The sequence below is a fragment of the Cyprinodon variegatus genome, unplaced genomic scaffold, assembly GCF_000732505.1.
Source record: "Cyprinodon variegatus isolate N-32 unplaced genomic scaffold, C_variegatus-1.0 Scaffold48, whole genome shotgun sequence".
Lineage (NCBI taxonomy): Eukaryota > Metazoa > Chordata > Actinopteri > Cyprinodontiformes > Cyprinodontidae > Cyprinodon > Cyprinodon variegatus.
In genome coordinates this window covers 418,550-434,898 of record NW_015150501.1, presented here as the reverse complement: position 1 = coordinate 434,898, position 16,349 = coordinate 418,550, and the positions used below count along the sequence as shown (strand labels likewise).

Below are 16,349 nucleotides of genomic sequence, written 5' to 3'. Positions count from 1 at the left end.
TTTATCTACTCGTGCATCTTAAAGCATAATTCAGCATGAATGTTCCTGCCGAGGTCTGAGCGCCAAAGACTATACTTTCTATCAATAAATTCTTCTAATTATCTTTTCTCTCTGTGTGAGTTTTTCAGATTGAAATGACAGTATCATTAGAAAATTAAGACAAGAAAAAAGATAAGAGTCTAAAAAAAACAAAGAAGAAAGTATAAAGCTCCATGACAAATTTTAAACACCACAATTTTTACATAGCCTTCTTTTTTTCGATTTGAAGTGCTTAACTGTAAGGAGCAAATGTAATTATAAAATAATGTTTGATTTATTTTGTGGGGCGATTAAAGTACAAACAGTTTCTTTATAAGCTGACTGAGGGGTTGGAAAGATGGAATGGAAACAGAAAGTATTATGTAAGAGGGAACCTATTTAGAGAATCATTTTGAATAACATTTTAATCTAAATCTAAAAAAAAAAAAAACTTTAAAGCTTTTATTAAATGTAAGAATTGGTGGCCATGGAGCTTAAGCTGTTGAACTCTTGAAATTCTTGTCAATTTAAATAAAGTAATTAACATAGATGATTTAAGAAGCCCGCCATTTTGTCCCATGGCAAGATAGTTTCTCGAAGTTAGAGAATACCTTTTAGAAGGTGGAATGGGCAGAAAATTATATATTTGTTTCAAAATAAAATCATTAAATGTGTCACTGCCACCATTATCTCCCATTTTTGAATTTCACATTTGATACAATGTTAGATGGTTAATGTTATTATTTTGGCTGCTCCAAACTCTGGAGTCACCTGTTTACAGAACATTTCTCCATGGCTACACGGTCCAGTGGATCCACACCGCAACATCCAACACTTTGCATTGCACTTTGACATTTAGCACATGGAACAGCTACTTGGCCATGGAAACACATCAGATAAAGCTTGCTATGCTCTGGTCTTGAGCTGTTTTCAAAGGTGCATGATATTTAGATATATATGAGTCTTGCAACAAGCACATTGGTCTCTTTTAGCTATGCCTTTCAGCATCCATTGACCACGCTCTGTGATTTAACATGGCCGATCATTTCCTGACTCTATTAACAGCTGACTCTTTGTGGTATTGCAATAAAGTGGTGCTGGTGAGGAAATGACAGGACTGAACTTATCGCACAAGTGGTGTCCTATCGTAGTACCACAGTGGAATGCATGAAGCCCCTGTGGACAACCCAATTCACAACTCTTTGTAGAGGCTCTCTGGATGCCCACTTGTTGGATATTATAGACCTGTGGCCATGAAATTAGTTGAAACACTTTAATGCAATAGTTTAGAGCAGAGTTCTTCACAAACCCCTACAGGGTGAGAGCTCATGAAATTCTGGTGGGATAAATTGCTAATCGTGTTACGTCTACACATCTACACAGTTACTAAAAGTCTGCATTAAAGCCTAATGACTGCAGAGTTCTTCATGAATTATTTTGTTGTATATCTTATGGGTAAAAATTAGATTGAAAACCCTCTTTGCTGAACAGGTTAAATCTTTGCTTACAGAAACTCAGCCACCCTACTGTTATCAACACTCTTGTCAGCACCCCTTAAAACTGACTGTTTAGACACTCTGGCTCTTTTAAATTTATCTTTATGATTTTCAATTTGAGGGATGAACCAATGCCTTTTGGTATTGAATGCAATATGGAGCAGTTCATTGCGTTAAATAAAGCCTCTTGACCTAATCCCTTTCTTTGGTCTTACCCTGAGAAAAACCTTTGGAGTTATAGTGGAGGATGTTCTTTTTCCGGGTGGATCATCAAAATAAGTGGTCCTCCTAACTATCGATCACGATATGTTTATGTAAGCCCGTTCTACGTGCTCGTCCCCATTTTCACTTACCGGTGGTGAGTCTGACATAGTGGAAAAATTGCAAATCTTCAGTTGTAAAGTAAGCCTGTATGAGCAATGCAAACAGCAACTTTTTAGAGCGTGCACGAGGATAAATGGGCTTGGCAATGCTCTCGCACCCATTTAATAGCCTTTCCCTCGTATGAGTGGGTACATGGTTGTGCATGTGCATTTTTGTGGAGAGGGCGGATCTTTTCAAAAATTCCCAAAGATCCTCCACTATACCTTTAACTTAACCATTACCAGGACATACTTAACCCTTACTTAAAACTAAATTCAATTCCCACCTTAGCCCTAAATCTAACCCCTGGCAAACTAGCTTGTGAGGACCAGAAACATTTCCTAACAAATGTCTTTGATCATAACTGGACCTCACTTTGCTGGTAGAGTAAGAACAATGGATCTCATTTAGATGGCCAAACCGGAAACACGGATACTCTCTCATTCGTAGAGGAGTACAGGGCATTCAAGGACAAGCTCTGTGCAGCCTGAATAATAGAGAGATTACTGGGGGTTGTCATGGTGTTAGGGTAGGAGGGAGGGCTCTTTAAACTGCACCAAAGGCTGGCTTGAGTCAGCAGAGCAAGAAGCAGGAGGAGAAAAGAGCAAACAAGCTGCCTGACTTACAGAAGCAAAGTATTCCCCATGTACATCAAATTTTGGCGCAGCTATTTTAAGGATGAAAAAGAGAAACCGGATGAAGGCTCACTATCGGTTGAGCTGGAGGGGGAAAAAGGTAGAGCAGGAGTCTTTTTTTTTTGGTCCTGATGGTGGTCTTTGTAGTGCTCACTGACATTTGGTTTTCCTCTCCAGGCAAACAGGCTGAGAGGAATGCAGGACTGTACCGTCTGCCGTGTTTAATCCTCTCAGTTGTCTGTCTCATTCTTCTCATACTGGTCTGCATACTTGGTGTGAAACGTGAGTACACGACACCATGTATCTGCAACAAACGCGCATCTGAATCCTTTTCTTCTAGATTTAAAGCAGATAATTTGAGTTTTACAGACAGTCAAAACCTTGCAGGGTTTGTGAAGCAACATTTCATTCCTTTGATCCAGCTTTTGGTGATAATAATAAATCCCCCATGCAGAATGTTGCAAGCTGCAGAGATGCAGCTTGAGGGCATTATTCTTGCTCTTACAAGCCTGCCCACTGTGCTCTGTTTTGTAGTCCAAAATACAACCACAGTCTGCCCAGGAAATGGCAGATCTGAAGACCAACAGTGTCCTGATCCAGCATGCAGCATTGAGGAATGCCAGGACCGCTACCAAAACATTCCGTTCAAGCGTAAGGAGGAATATTTTCTGCATTGTTTACAATTGTTTTGGAGAACGTTTTTTATGTTTCAAGATAATCTTCTCAATTAAAATCTTAAAACAATGCTTTTTTTTAAAGGCAAAGTAATTAAGTTATTTGTAGCTGCGTAGGGGTCCATACCTGAATCACTTCTTAGTTCTTTATTTTTTGTCTATTTTTAATTTTAAACATTCAAAGCAGCCATTCAAGTTTTTGTTTTTCTTTTCACTTTTTCCTCCTGACCATGAAAGCAGAATGCCCCTGACAAAAAGGGTAAATGAGACAAGTGAAGGACACAGTCTCAAACCTTAAAAAAAAAAACATCTGAAATAGATAAACAATATCTAAAAATCCTTTTGAGCTGCTTCTACAACCACAATCACCATTCTGTACTTTTGCAGATAGCAATGCTGTGGGAGCCTTTCTGTCATCAGACATTTAGTAATTTTGGGTAATTTTTGGACAAACTTTGACAGTTTATCACTTAACTTTCAATAATTAAATCCAGGTTTTTCAGATTTTTATCAACTGAGACTATGAACAAGCATACTATAATATGGTCAAATACACACTATACAGCGCCACAGGAGAACCACAAATATAATGAATTGGTAAAAGCAGCTCTTCCTATGCTGAAGTTCTTCAAAGGTTCTATAAGATCTTGAGGACATCAGTTATCCACAGTCTTCTTAAGGTGATCAGATTTTCTGTCAAATTTACTTTCCGACTTTATTTATATTAATATTCAGAATTCATTCATATTTAGAATTCCATCCACCCATGCAAAAACCCATACTAGAAGAGAATTGACAGCCACCATAATGTCACCACTTCCTTTTTTCTCAGGGAAATGTCAATCTTTTTGGTGATGTTGCATTGTTATTTCTTTGCACACATAGATATTTAAATATTTATTTGCTAACTTTTCTTTTGCATTTATAGATACAGTATATGACTTATAAGCATAAAATATTTGGAAAGGGAAATCCTGCTAAACATCAAGGCTTATAGAAACATTTCTGAAAGTTCTGAGGATCATGAAAATCTATATCTTCACATATGTACTACCATATTATTTTGTTATTATTTTTGGTAAACGTTTTTAAGCTTTGCAGCTGTCTTTAACTTACCTGCCTTGTCTTATCTTGTAGATTTTGGCTGCCAGCAGTGTGCTACAGGGTGGCTCACCTATGGCAGGTCCTGTTTTTTTCTTTCCACCACCAGACTGACCTGGCTTGAGAGTCAGAAGAACTGCAGCGCCAGTGGAGGGTCTCTGGCTATTGTTACCAACAAGAATGTTCAGGTGAATCCCCCATAATTAACACTGCAAGCAGTTTGTTTGTTATCATTTACACAGTGCAAATCAGCCCTTTTTTCCTCTTTTGCTCTAGAAATTTCTTACACAGAAAGGGAATCTGAAGTACTGGATTGGACTGAGGCTTCATAACGCCACATGGAACTGGGTCAACAGTAATGCGCTGCAGCAGAGGTGATTTTGTGGAATATCTTAGACCGCAAATCCTTCCTTCCTAGCATATGTGGAAAAGTAAAAGAACAGTAACACCTCAGAACAAAGTTCCCCTTTCAGCTTTGGTTCTATTTCACATTTGTTCTCAAAGAGAGCCACAACACAATATATTACTTCCCCCCCCCAAAAAAAAATAATCTTCATATTCCTTCAGTTTAATCATTAACATTCATTTTTCCTATGTTGGCAGTTATTGGATGGACCCTGTACAAAACGAAGATTGTGCCTATCTCTACAGTGATGGTCCAGTTGAGAAGAACTGGGGCAGGGCTTCCTGTTTGGCTTCAGCCTACTTCATCTGTCAGCTGCAATTCTGAAGGAAATTGGGTTTCATCAAAGATCCTCTCCTCAGTAGGCAGATAATCGCTTTAGTTTGCATGACATACTCCAATCATATCCATTGCTTCTTAGACAGTGTAAATATTACATTTAAGGCCTGAATTTAATGTATGACATCACATTATATTTACTACTGAGTTTTATGGTTTGTACATCAGTATATTTGCTTTTACCAGCTTTAATTTAGATATTTTAATATTTTGTACTACAAATAAATGTCCTGCTGACTCATAAATGAATGTTGGTAATTTTATTTTAACAATCTTTTATTCTCGTATAAAAAATTATTTCTCTTATGACAGGTGGATCTTTCATTATATTTTATGCTGCATATATTGCTGCTACATATATTCTTATAATATATATTTGCAATAAAAATAACATGCTTCTCTATTGCTTAATACTGCAGGAATAATTGCACAGTTTACTACAAAGAAAAACATAAAAGAGATAAATGTTCAAGTCCATTTCTTCAAACAGCTTAGATTTTGATCAGGTAGAATCTCTTTTCAAACGTATCTGATGTCCTGCATCTCCCCTGGCTCCTCTTGCTCCATCTCCAAACCTAAAGCGCTGTTACGAATCATCTCCCAACCTGCCTGTGCCTTCCTGTTGCCATATCCTCTGTTTTTGGGTCGAAGCATTGGGGTTTCCTTCATTGTGTCTGACTTTTCATTCCCCTCCTTTTCATCCAGACTGGAGAAGACCTTGACGTAACGTCGCATTTTTTGCATCATTGGATCATTTCTATCTTCAACCCTGCAGAACAGAAACATCATTAAATGATATCCTGCAATATCAATCAGAATACACTCTGCATTGGAGATCACATTTTCAATATAAAAATATAAAAAAATCATTCTAATTTGAACCCCTTTCAATAGTTTGACTCTTCTTTAATGCTCAACTTCTCCAAGTCTGTTCAAAGTGGCTGTTCACAATGAACAAAAAATTTTCTCACTGTTGAAAGGGAATTTTCTTTTTACTCGATGCATGCTTCATTTTATGGGTTGCTGCAACGTCAATAAGACACTGCAAGCAACGGTGTACTGTTGATGCAATCTGCTTTGAATAATAACCCAAACTCGGCTGCAGTATTCAAAAACTCTGATAAATTTGGGATATATGTAGTTTACTTGGAAACTGTCTTTATGGTTTGACTGACAGAGTTCCTATCGCAGCAAATGTGAATGTCAACAGGAAAAACGATAAGACTGCTAAACATTATTGGACTCTCCTCTCGTCTCTGCTGGTGATTTAATGCCATTATTCTATAATATAAGCCAGCGCAATGGGACGCATCCATTACAAAGGCTCCTTAAACTTGGTACTGATAATTACCCAGAAATCCTAACTGAGTTAGTTTCATTGGACTGAATTTTTCTATATAATTTAAACCAGTAATAACTTTAAAAATAGGACAAGATGTGAAAAATTATTTTGAATTTGTTGACAAGTTTGAGCTTTACTATTAAAAGTTGTGTTAGCTGCAGTGCTTCAGTAAGCAGAAATATTAAACAACATTATAAAAGTTGTATGTTTTCCTTTTTTAGCAAGAAAAAATAGGAAAAAAATAAATAGGAAATAAATGAAAAGATAACCTTCAAGACTCTTTCTATCCCTCAGGAATGTCATATCTATCTAGAGCATGTGGTTTGGGTATGTCTTGTCGAAAACAAACAAACAAATAAACAAGGCCTTATTTTAAAAATTCTGAAATCTGAAAATTCTGGTTCATATGTCAAATAAATCAACAAAAATGCAGGGACATACCGATTCTCTGTAATTTTCATGCAAACTTTCTGGAAACCAAAGGATTTTTTTAAATCCTACATGAATTCATGGTGTATATTTTCCTTTTTAAATTTTAATAAAGTTCGATATTCTTAATTTTTCCTCCTAAACAGAAACTCTTGTATTTAGGCAGAGATTCAAATATAAATAAAAAAAATACCAAAAATATATTGTTGAATTTATGAAACCCATTATTAGAGATCTCAGTATAATAAAATATACATCAGGTTTCCTTATCAAATAAATAAAAGCCCATGTAGAAATTTTCAATGTTTGTTTTATTCAAATGCTACAATGACGTTTCTGTCTTTTGTCTCATTCACAATAATTACTAGAACTAATTATTTTTTTCTAAGCCAACATTATTTATTATACTTGGATTTTAAAGAAACAGCAACACAAAATACATTATTGTGAGGCAGAAAAAAAAAACAAAATATGGTTTTGAAAGGTAAACCTACCTCTGCAATAAAAGCCGCTATTATTTTCAAACATGTGAATAGAATCACATCTATAGTCTGATTTAATATTATTATTATTATTTGTCTGTGAAAAATTGCTTAAGCTCAGTTGGACTGAGTGGAAAGCGCCTGCAAACTGCATTGTTTCAGGTTTTGCAATCGATTTGTGGGGTTGTTGGATGCTTTTATCTGCATCATTCCTTGGAGCTCTGGACATATTCTTTAAGGGTCGTTGACCTGCTAGAGGGTAAACACCCATCCCTTTGTTTGGTCTTAGGCAGATTCTAACAGATTTTTATCTGGAATTGCTGTAGCACCACATTTCATATAGGGACGCTATACATGATGATATATCTAGTTTGCTTTCGACCACATGCTGTTTTGCTTTAGAAGGCTAGAAAGTTAAATTCTGGTCTCATCTGAATCAAAGATGTTTACAGAGTTTCATATGTGGTTTGTTAGGAGAACGACTTTCCCTTGGCTACTCTTTCACAGATCTTATAGCCATCATTAAAAATTATAAACACTGTACTGAATAAAGATCTGTTTGTAGATTTTTTTTTTTTTATTCCTTTTTTTTTTTTAAATGGTCCATACCAGGTCTTTTACCTTTATAGCCCATTGACCTTCATAATCTGCATTTGAGATCTGAGTCTCAGCTGGCCGGACCACATTCTCTTACCTGAGATACCAGCGCTCCTTCAGGCCGAAGCTGAGCCCACACACGCCTAGCCGAGGCCACAAACAGCGGGGAAGCCTCCTCTCCAGCATCAGAGTCGTGGCTACAACCTGCACAACAAACACCCCCGCTGTAACAATGACACAGCAGTGTTGAATCAAAGCTGACAGGGTGATGACATGCAAGCACGCAACAGCTACCTGAGTCCTCCAGAGCTCGTCTCTCTCTTGGGCCACCCTCCAGTGTGTGTCGCTCATCATGGCAATCAGCAGGTTAAGCAGCAGGATGTAAGACACAACTGAGAAGCTGGCATGTAGCACATGGACGATGGGGGGTGTTATGAAGGTGTGATCCACAGGCAAGTCAATCAGGCCTACACTGAGCTCAAACTGGGAGAAGAGGGTGATGGGGAAGGAGTTGTATGCAGGGAGGGAATTGGGATCTTGGGTCATGTACACTATCCAAAGAGCTAAGAGAAGGGTTAGAAAAACCATTAGGTGAAAAAAATATATAGAAATATTTTTAAAACCTTTCAAACAGCCAAGAATAAATACTTACAGGTGGAAAAGCCTATGAGCACAATGAAACTCAGCCACATAAACTTTGTCAGGTCTCCAAATATAATCTAAGAGGAAATGAGAGCAAGTGTAAGAAAAAAACTTTTTCTTTTCATATTGCAACAGTATTGCATTGTCAATATCTCTTATATGTTAAGTTCTGCAAATTAAAATATGAAAATCCAAAATGATAAAATCATAAGATGCTTTTTTTGGGGGCTTGCCAAATGATAATAAACTGGATTCAGGTGTGGACTTTGACTTGGCCAATCAAAGACATGAATATACTTTGATTCACACATTCCCTTAGAGTTTTTTTTTTCTGTGTATTTAAGTCATTTGCAGCTTTTTCTAAAGATTTTCTCATAAAATTTGTTTCATCATCATGACTAATGAGCTTTTATGTTTGAGCAGATGAGGTTTAAGAAACACAACCAAATAACTGAAATTTTTCTCTCACCTTCTGTATCATGATGACGTACGGACCGAGCATTTCAAACCCGCGAGCGAAGAACATGACGTTGCACCAGCCAAGAACCAGACACAGCGCCATAACCTCGGCCTCCCCCTGCACTTCGCAGGTTCTGAACACACACAGCAGCACCACCAAGCAAGCATAGCTTATTCTGGAAAAAAAAAGCAGCAACAGAAACATTAGACAATATTCATATAAGTTATGTTTTTGTGTCTCACTGTAAAAGTTTTTATAATTACAATATAACATGGAAAGGTCCTCCTAGTGCTGTCTGGCCAAAGTAACGCTTGGCTCCAACTCTCAGTATATCAGGAATCTGTTGGTAAAATGACGTCGGTGAGGATATTTTTGTTAATAGACACAACTGTTGCATAAAAGCATAAAGATAGAACATGAGTCATGCGCTAACCTCCAGCACCAGGATGAGTAAAGCTCCCAGGACGCTGATGACCTCTCCGGCCAGCCGTACACTGTCCCCATAAGTCACATAACTGTCCTGAAGCAGGGACAGGAAAATACACTCTTCTGATTAACTGAATAGTTGAGAGATCCAAGTGAAATATTTGGAGAAAAGGGGAACATAATATGGTGCCCTCATACCAATTCATTAACATCTTGATCTGATTCACATATTTAGAGCAACCTGAATACACATGCATGAAAATGTAATGGAACAATTTATTTATTACACACAGAGACTAATATTCAGTTCTCAAAATATATATTTTAACAACAGCTCAATGAATAAAAAAAAAAATATATATATATATATAAAAGAAACACCCTAGGTAATATTTATCATATTTGGATTTTTAGGGGTTATAGCTAATTGTGAAATGTTTGCACTTTTTAAAACAAGACCAGTTATTATAAAATGTAGGATTTTTTTTTCTTTACAGAATAACCATAATTTCAGTTCCCTTATTTGGGGGTTTTCATACACAAGTCATTTAACAGAAATTTTACACTGGAAACCCCTCCTGATATACTTAATCAAAATGTACTTAAAACATTTTGAGAGATTATGGAAACCAGTTAATCCATTTTAAAACTGTTACCGACATTCTATGAGCAAGCTAAATGAACAGAAGGTAATTTTGTTTAAAATGTAGAAAATCCACATCATACCAAATACCATGTCTAAATTAAAACATTAAACAAAATAAAATTGATCTTGTTCTTAACTATGAAAAGATTTTTAAACTCAAGGAAGAAGTAGTTAATTGTTAAAATGTTCTTTCACTGCTGCAGAACTGTAGCTTTTCTTGACTAAGTCATATAAAGTGAACCCATCTAAACAGCAGTTGCCTTTTTCTTCCCATTTTGATTCTAAAACCTAATATTTGAGTGAAATCCTGCATTTATATAAAGAACTTTTATATGTGATTGAGATTTAAAATGTTTTTCTTTCGTTTTTATTACAGATATTATGATAATACTGCCAGAGCTACTGAATTAAGCTTTAGGCATTATGTAACTACCGGTACACTATTAAGGTTTGCTTATGTTGAAAACTCTTAATTGTGTGGGAGGAAATTAAACTGTAAATGTTTGCAACAATCGAGTTCAACCCACATTTAGTGTCTTCTGAACCCTGATGGTTTTGTCCAGGTCTGTCTCTGTGTAGTTCCCATCAGCATCCTTTAGAGGGCGGAAGACACAGCACAGGGTGAAGGTCACTATGTACAGGAGGTACAGGAACAGAAGCAATCTGATGCAGGACAGGTGGAAACAAAAACTGTTTAAAACACAGCTTTATTATCTACATTTATCATAAACTACACACAAAGAAGAAATCACCTGAAATAATGTTTCCCATACAGGTTCCATTTCAGGCTGACCAGCTGCCTCACAGGAGTCACCTCCAGGATTCCCCTCGCCTTTGAAAAACAAGGGACCAAATCAGTTATTGTTTCCTCACCATAACCTCCATATTAAATCATAAATTGTATCTGTTTTCTACCTCTCTCTTTTGGCTACCCACTATAACCTCCAGCACTGACATGCTGTCAGCCCAAGAGTCGATCTCTGTTAGGTCGTACAGGTGGGAGCTCAAGGGGCCCAGACTCCACTGGACGACACGCCTCTTATTAACCAGGTGCTGAAACACCTGAGAGAAACATGGAGAGTCAAACCTGCTCCAGCCTTATTTGAAGTCCTGTCACTGTGCTCCATACTCACCACAATGTTTCCCTCCTTGGCAGCTAGCTTGAAAGGTGTGAGGCCTCTGTTGTTGGGCACCATGTCAAGAGGGATGGACTGGTCCAGCTCTGCATCACGGGCCAATATGAGGTCAATGGCCTGGCAGGCTGTGGTCTTATTGGGCTGCAGAATTAAAACATGAAGCAGTGTGTTTCCTAAAAGATGAGATGCATGTAAATGAAATGTGAACCCAGCAACATAAAAAAATACAATAAAATATGTTAAACACTGTTCTGTCTGATGCTACGTCTACAGATTAAATATCCAGACTAAACCAAAGATTTTACTATTTTTTTTAATTTTACCTTTTTTTACCCCTGAGATGTTGAAAAACAGATAAAAATTCTTTGCTTTATTTTTGTTTGAGTAAATCTCCTAAATAACATTTTGGCAAGTTTAATTAACCTTAGGGCCACCACTGAAATGAATACATATTACACCCAGTTTAATCTAAACCTGAGATTTGATAAAACAATTAAATAATTGAAAATGTACCCAGCAACAACTTGCTACATTGATTAACCTACTTTGATTACTAGTTTTAATGTTTGCACTGAAATCTCAGTAAATCTAGAAGATTCTTCTAGAAAACTTTCCTCAACAAAACCACATTTGGGTTAAGGGCAATATAAAAAGTACTGCCCCTGGACCAGGGTCATTTGGGTCCATCATGCCAACTCACTTCCCATGTTTTCTACCATAAAACTAATTTTACACCCAAAACATCATCAGGTTGAATGTTAGAGCTTTTCATAATTCCCTGAACCTTCATGGGAAATATATCAGCCATATAACTTCATTCATTCCTGTTTAAATGACAGAGATTTCGCTGCTTTTTGTAAAGCTTATTTCCATCACAGCACTTGGGTTTAACTTCTTAAATATCTGTTAGATAGTCCTCTGAGTCTAAAGGGGTTTCAGTTTCATTTTATATTTCAACAGATCTGCATGTATGGCTGTAGAAAGTTAGGTTGCAAGTGGAGCTCGAGTTTGTCTCTCCTACCTAATAAAAGCAAATAAACATTAAAGTATGTCTCCTTGAAGGAGATAGGCTTGGTAGGCTTTATTTTACAGAAATCCTAGAGTCTGTGAGAATCATGACTTATACTCCAGTGTTATTGTCCGAAATCATTGTTTAGACCTCTTTATATTCTTTTTTATTAACTTGGCAAAGCTCTTTAGCAATCTGTGGGAAGTCAGCATAAGTCATTTAAATTAAGACAAACAGGTGAAAGTAAGTGTTCAGGGTGATCATACTTAAGAGGATGAAGAATTAGGGTAGCATTGAAACACATCTTTACTGTTTTACATTTAAAAACTAGTTAAAACGTTGTTGTTACTATATAATTCAATTATTTGGGACTTCAAACCTAGATAATCTTGGATCCTGGTGCTTGCCCCTGCATCAATCAGCATAGAGATGATTTCTTCATTACCAGCACAAGCAGCAAAAGACAGGATGTGCTCACCTGCAGAGCAAGCACAAAAGTGTAAAAAAATACATTAGATGTTTTTTTTTGTCATATCGCAAAACAACACAGCAGTTTTATGTGCACAGACACCAAAAAATACTCCTCCAAAATATGCATCTCTTTTATAATATTATTGTAAGATTGTGCTGACTTACCACAATACAAAAGTCCTCCTATCCTCTTCCTGAAATACAGACCGGTGACTCGAGGGTTGATTACGTCTCCTCCGCGGCTGATTAGGTGATGAACCAGGTTGAGGTTCTGATTCACAACAGCAATGTGGAGAGGAGTAATGCCTGTGGCCGAGATAAACAAAATCATACCAACTTTAGAAATTGGCAAAATATTAAAGAAAGGTTGGCAGGACATTTGATTCTAAAGGTTTAATTATCTAGGTAATTATTTCTCTATCCATTGGGTTTTATGTAATTGGATTTGAATCTGACTAAATGACCAAATGACTTGAACTGAATTTGGACTAATGTAGATTTTCTATTGTAAACTGGACATGTTTGTCCTGTAGAGTACCACTAATGAAATTGGACTGCAACAGAGTTTGAACAGATTAATAAATAAATAAATAAATAAATATTTCTACTTTTTTACTTTCATAGACTTGTATATTTCAACTTTTGTGTTGTTTTCCAAATTAAATAGTAAGAAAAGTAAAATATGTGTCAGTTATAGTTAAGCAAAATGTCATATACACCTTTGTATATACACCATAGTGTGACCACTAAAATTATTACTTTCCATTGTTTTAGATTGCTTTATTGGGATGCAGGAGAAAGTGGTTGAATAGCCAATGTTTTTGCTTAAAAAATGAAGTTACTTAGCACTCCCCCAGCTATTGCTTTGCACTGCTAGTCAGCTGGCTGCAATAGTAACCCCTTTCCTTCCGTCTTCTTAGAATAATTTCTGCTTTCAAAAAGTTACTTAGAAGAAACTAAAGGGGAAGCACAAAGTTAACAAGCAACATTTCTGTTAAGCTGCAGACTTCAGGCTAGCTGCTGAAGCTATAATTCCTAAGTTTATAGCAATTTGTAACACCTCTGCAGCACTATAAAGATTAGAACAACAGAGAGCTGTAACTTCTCTGTCAATAAGCGGTTAAAAGGAAGCTGCTATTGCAGGAGGTGTTTCAATACGAATTTATTCTATATTTCCTTAGTTTCCACAATACAATAGTAAAGTTTTACATATACATTATAAATAACAGCTGCTGTTTGTAAAGCAATTATATATAGTATTTATATATCAAATATTCATTATATAATCAACAGCTTATACTAGTTTAAAATTATGAATAATTGTTCTATGTGGCTACATGTTTATTATTCTAACCAAGAAGTAATACGGATTTTACTCAATGCTGACATACTGTGAACAATGCCTTAGGGAGTCTTTTGAAGAAATTAGATTTTTTAAGTGTTTTAGCCTGAAACCTTTTTAGCAAACATTGACACTAAATTAAAAATAACCTTTCTACCAAGATCGGTAAAAACCTACCAATTAAACCACTTTTCTCTTAAAAACGGAGGTTATCCTTTCAATTAGCCAGGTAATTCCCAACAATGTGCACAAATGAAACAATTTCTAAGAGCACAGAAGGTTTTGGTGATTTTGATGCATGTTTAAGATTCCGCTGTTCCAGCAGGGTCAGCAGTGAGGATCATTTATACCTTTGGTGGAAGTGAAGCTTTGAACTAAAATGGCTTTCACTCCCAATCTGCATATCAATGGCCTTGTTATCATAGACAGTTGAAACTCATTCAATGAGCTCAGCTGATGAAACATCAGGTTTCGTTGTTTACTTCTTTCTTGTTTTTAAAGAAGAGGCTGTGAAAACTAATTTTTGGATAGTTTCTCTTTCATTTAGAACATTTTAGCAAACTTTTCTTTTCTAAAGGTTTAACCTGGCCTCTTTTAAAATGTTTCTTACTTAAAAGCAGAATCATATCCTCTATCTAAAGATCCTGTCTGCAGTTTGCTTGCTTTTTCCTCTAACCATTTTGTATCAAGTTACATATTAATTGGTTTCACTTCCTTTTATATTAAGATTTTGACGTTTTGGTAATGTGCAGGTGTTTGGCTGTGTTTACAGTCTCAAACCTTGAAATAGCTCAGATGTCATGGGCTCATTGATGAGTTCAGGAGCTCCGTCCATCAGAGCTACTGCAGCGTCCAGGTTGTCATTCATCACAGCAACGTGTAGGGCCGTCTCTCCTAAGGCTCCTGAGTTATATCAATAATTTTGACATCAACTCTGACATAAGACAGATAAAAGCTTACAGAAAGATTTTTACTTAGAAGAAGTATTTTTCTTACCTCTCTCAAATATGTTGGTGGAAGCACAGCTTAGGAGCTTCTTGATGCAACCAGCACTGTTGATTTTAGCCGCATAGAAGAGAGGAATGTCGTTTATGCTGCAAAATATTAGGAAAAACACAAAAAATTTTGCTTTTAATGCATATAAATTTTATCTTCTCTCTGGATAAAAAAACAACACATTTTTAGTGGCTTCAGGTACTTTTTTGTGTAGTAGAGAAATGTTTCATCCAGCATCTCATTCCATCCTTTTTTGTTCTGCAGGCGAAACCTTAGCTGGTTCCACCAATGGTTGAGCTCACTGGGAGCAGATCTAGCCAGAGACGGAGACATTGACTCCTGGTCTTTAGCTGGAAGAATGATATAAAAAGATTTTAATCATTTCCAAAAATAACCGATTGAGTTCCTACCTGCAAAGTATTTAATTAATCTGGGATTTATTTTAAATTTAAACGCAAACTGACAAGATCTTTAGGAATTTGAAAGTTCAGCTTACCCTAAAAATCAGAAAAAAAAATTGCTCCTCTTCTCTTATAGCTCCTCAGTCATAACCTTAAAAATCTGGACTCAGCACTTTGGAAATATCCTTGAGTGGGAGAGAATCCCTGTGGCTTTTCCTGTTATATATCACCCCAGAAAGGAAGAGGAGGAGACATGTGGTGGGACTGGGAATGAATGGGCGGAGAGTGAACAGGTGAGGCAGGGACAGTGAGGTGGTAATGAGCAGGTAGATTTTACCAGATGGTCACTCAAATACCACAGAGAAAGTTGTGCTTTAAGCTCCAGCCTGCTTGTTGACCTGGAACGCCTTCATCATGCTGATTTGAACTTACAGTTATATTTTAGCGTATTTGGGAGTGAAGGGGCGCTGCCTCCAATCTCTGAACTCCTAGTCACTATAGAGTGTTCCCACTTCTTTCAAAATTAGTTTTTTATAATGTAATAGTATAAGGCAAACAAAAGAGAGACATATATCACCTTCTGTTGCATTAATTAACTAAAAAAACAGATGAATTAGGGGATTACAAGAAAATATGTAATAACGTAGTTGGATAGGTTTACAAACCCTTAGAACTTAAGAATGTTTATGATTCTTTTTTGCATTCAGTCTTTTTTTGAGTTCTCCTCAGGAATCAATAATATCTTGGATTAGATTTTGTTCTCCTAGTTGGATCTTCTTGACCTCTCCTCTTTTGTATCCTTAACCCCTAAAACCCTACGGACCCACCGGTGGGTCCAGCTGCTACGTGACCTCGTAATTTTAACAAACCCCCAGTATTGATGTAAAAAACACATTTGGCACAGTTTGGTGACATTTTTGGATAAATGTGCCAAAATGGCC

General features: G+C 36.5%; 2 protein-coding genes across 2 annotated transcripts in view; one reads left to right on the top strand and one right to left on the bottom strand.

Moving 5' to 3' along the window:
* LOC107082183 overlaps positions 1–5,111 on the top strand; it is an 8,393-nt gene extending 3,282 nt beyond the window's left edge. Inside the window, exons 4-9 of the mRNA XM_015370722.1 lie at positions 2,458–2,612; positions 2,690–2,794; positions 3,047–3,163; positions 4,324–4,475; positions 4,564–4,661; positions 4,891–5,111. Coding sequence (XP_015226208.1) covers positions 2,458–2,612; positions 2,690–2,794; positions 3,047–3,163; positions 4,324–4,475; positions 4,564–4,661; positions 4,891–5,017 — 754 coding nt within the window. The 3' untranslated portion in view covers positions 5,018–5,111. The remainder of the gene's footprint in view (positions 1–2,457; positions 2,613–2,689; positions 2,795–3,046; positions 3,164–4,323; positions 4,476–4,563; positions 4,662–4,890) is intronic.
* Positions 4,889–15,607, bottom strand: LOC107082237 (transient receptor potential cation channel subfamily V member 5-like). Its single transcript, XM_015370805.1, has 17 exons — positions 15,504–15,607; positions 15,210–15,357; positions 15,008–15,105; positions 14,792–14,914; positions 12,835–12,975; positions 12,578–12,676; positions 11,187–11,362; positions 10,969–11,115; positions 10,806–10,885; positions 10,581–10,716; positions 9,415–9,501; positions 9,245–9,321; positions 8,991–9,156; positions 8,532–8,598; positions 8,174–8,442; positions 7,977–8,083; positions 4,889–5,798 (listed from the first exon to the last, which is right to left on the bottom strand). The coding sequence occupies exons 2-17, from the start codon at positions 15,338–15,340 to the stop codon at positions 5,549–5,551; spliced, it is 2,154 nt and encodes a 717-aa protein (XP_015226291.1). The 5' UTR covers positions 15,341–15,357; positions 15,504–15,607; the 3' UTR covers positions 4,889–5,548.
* Positions 15,608–16,349: the final 742 nt, after the last annotated feature.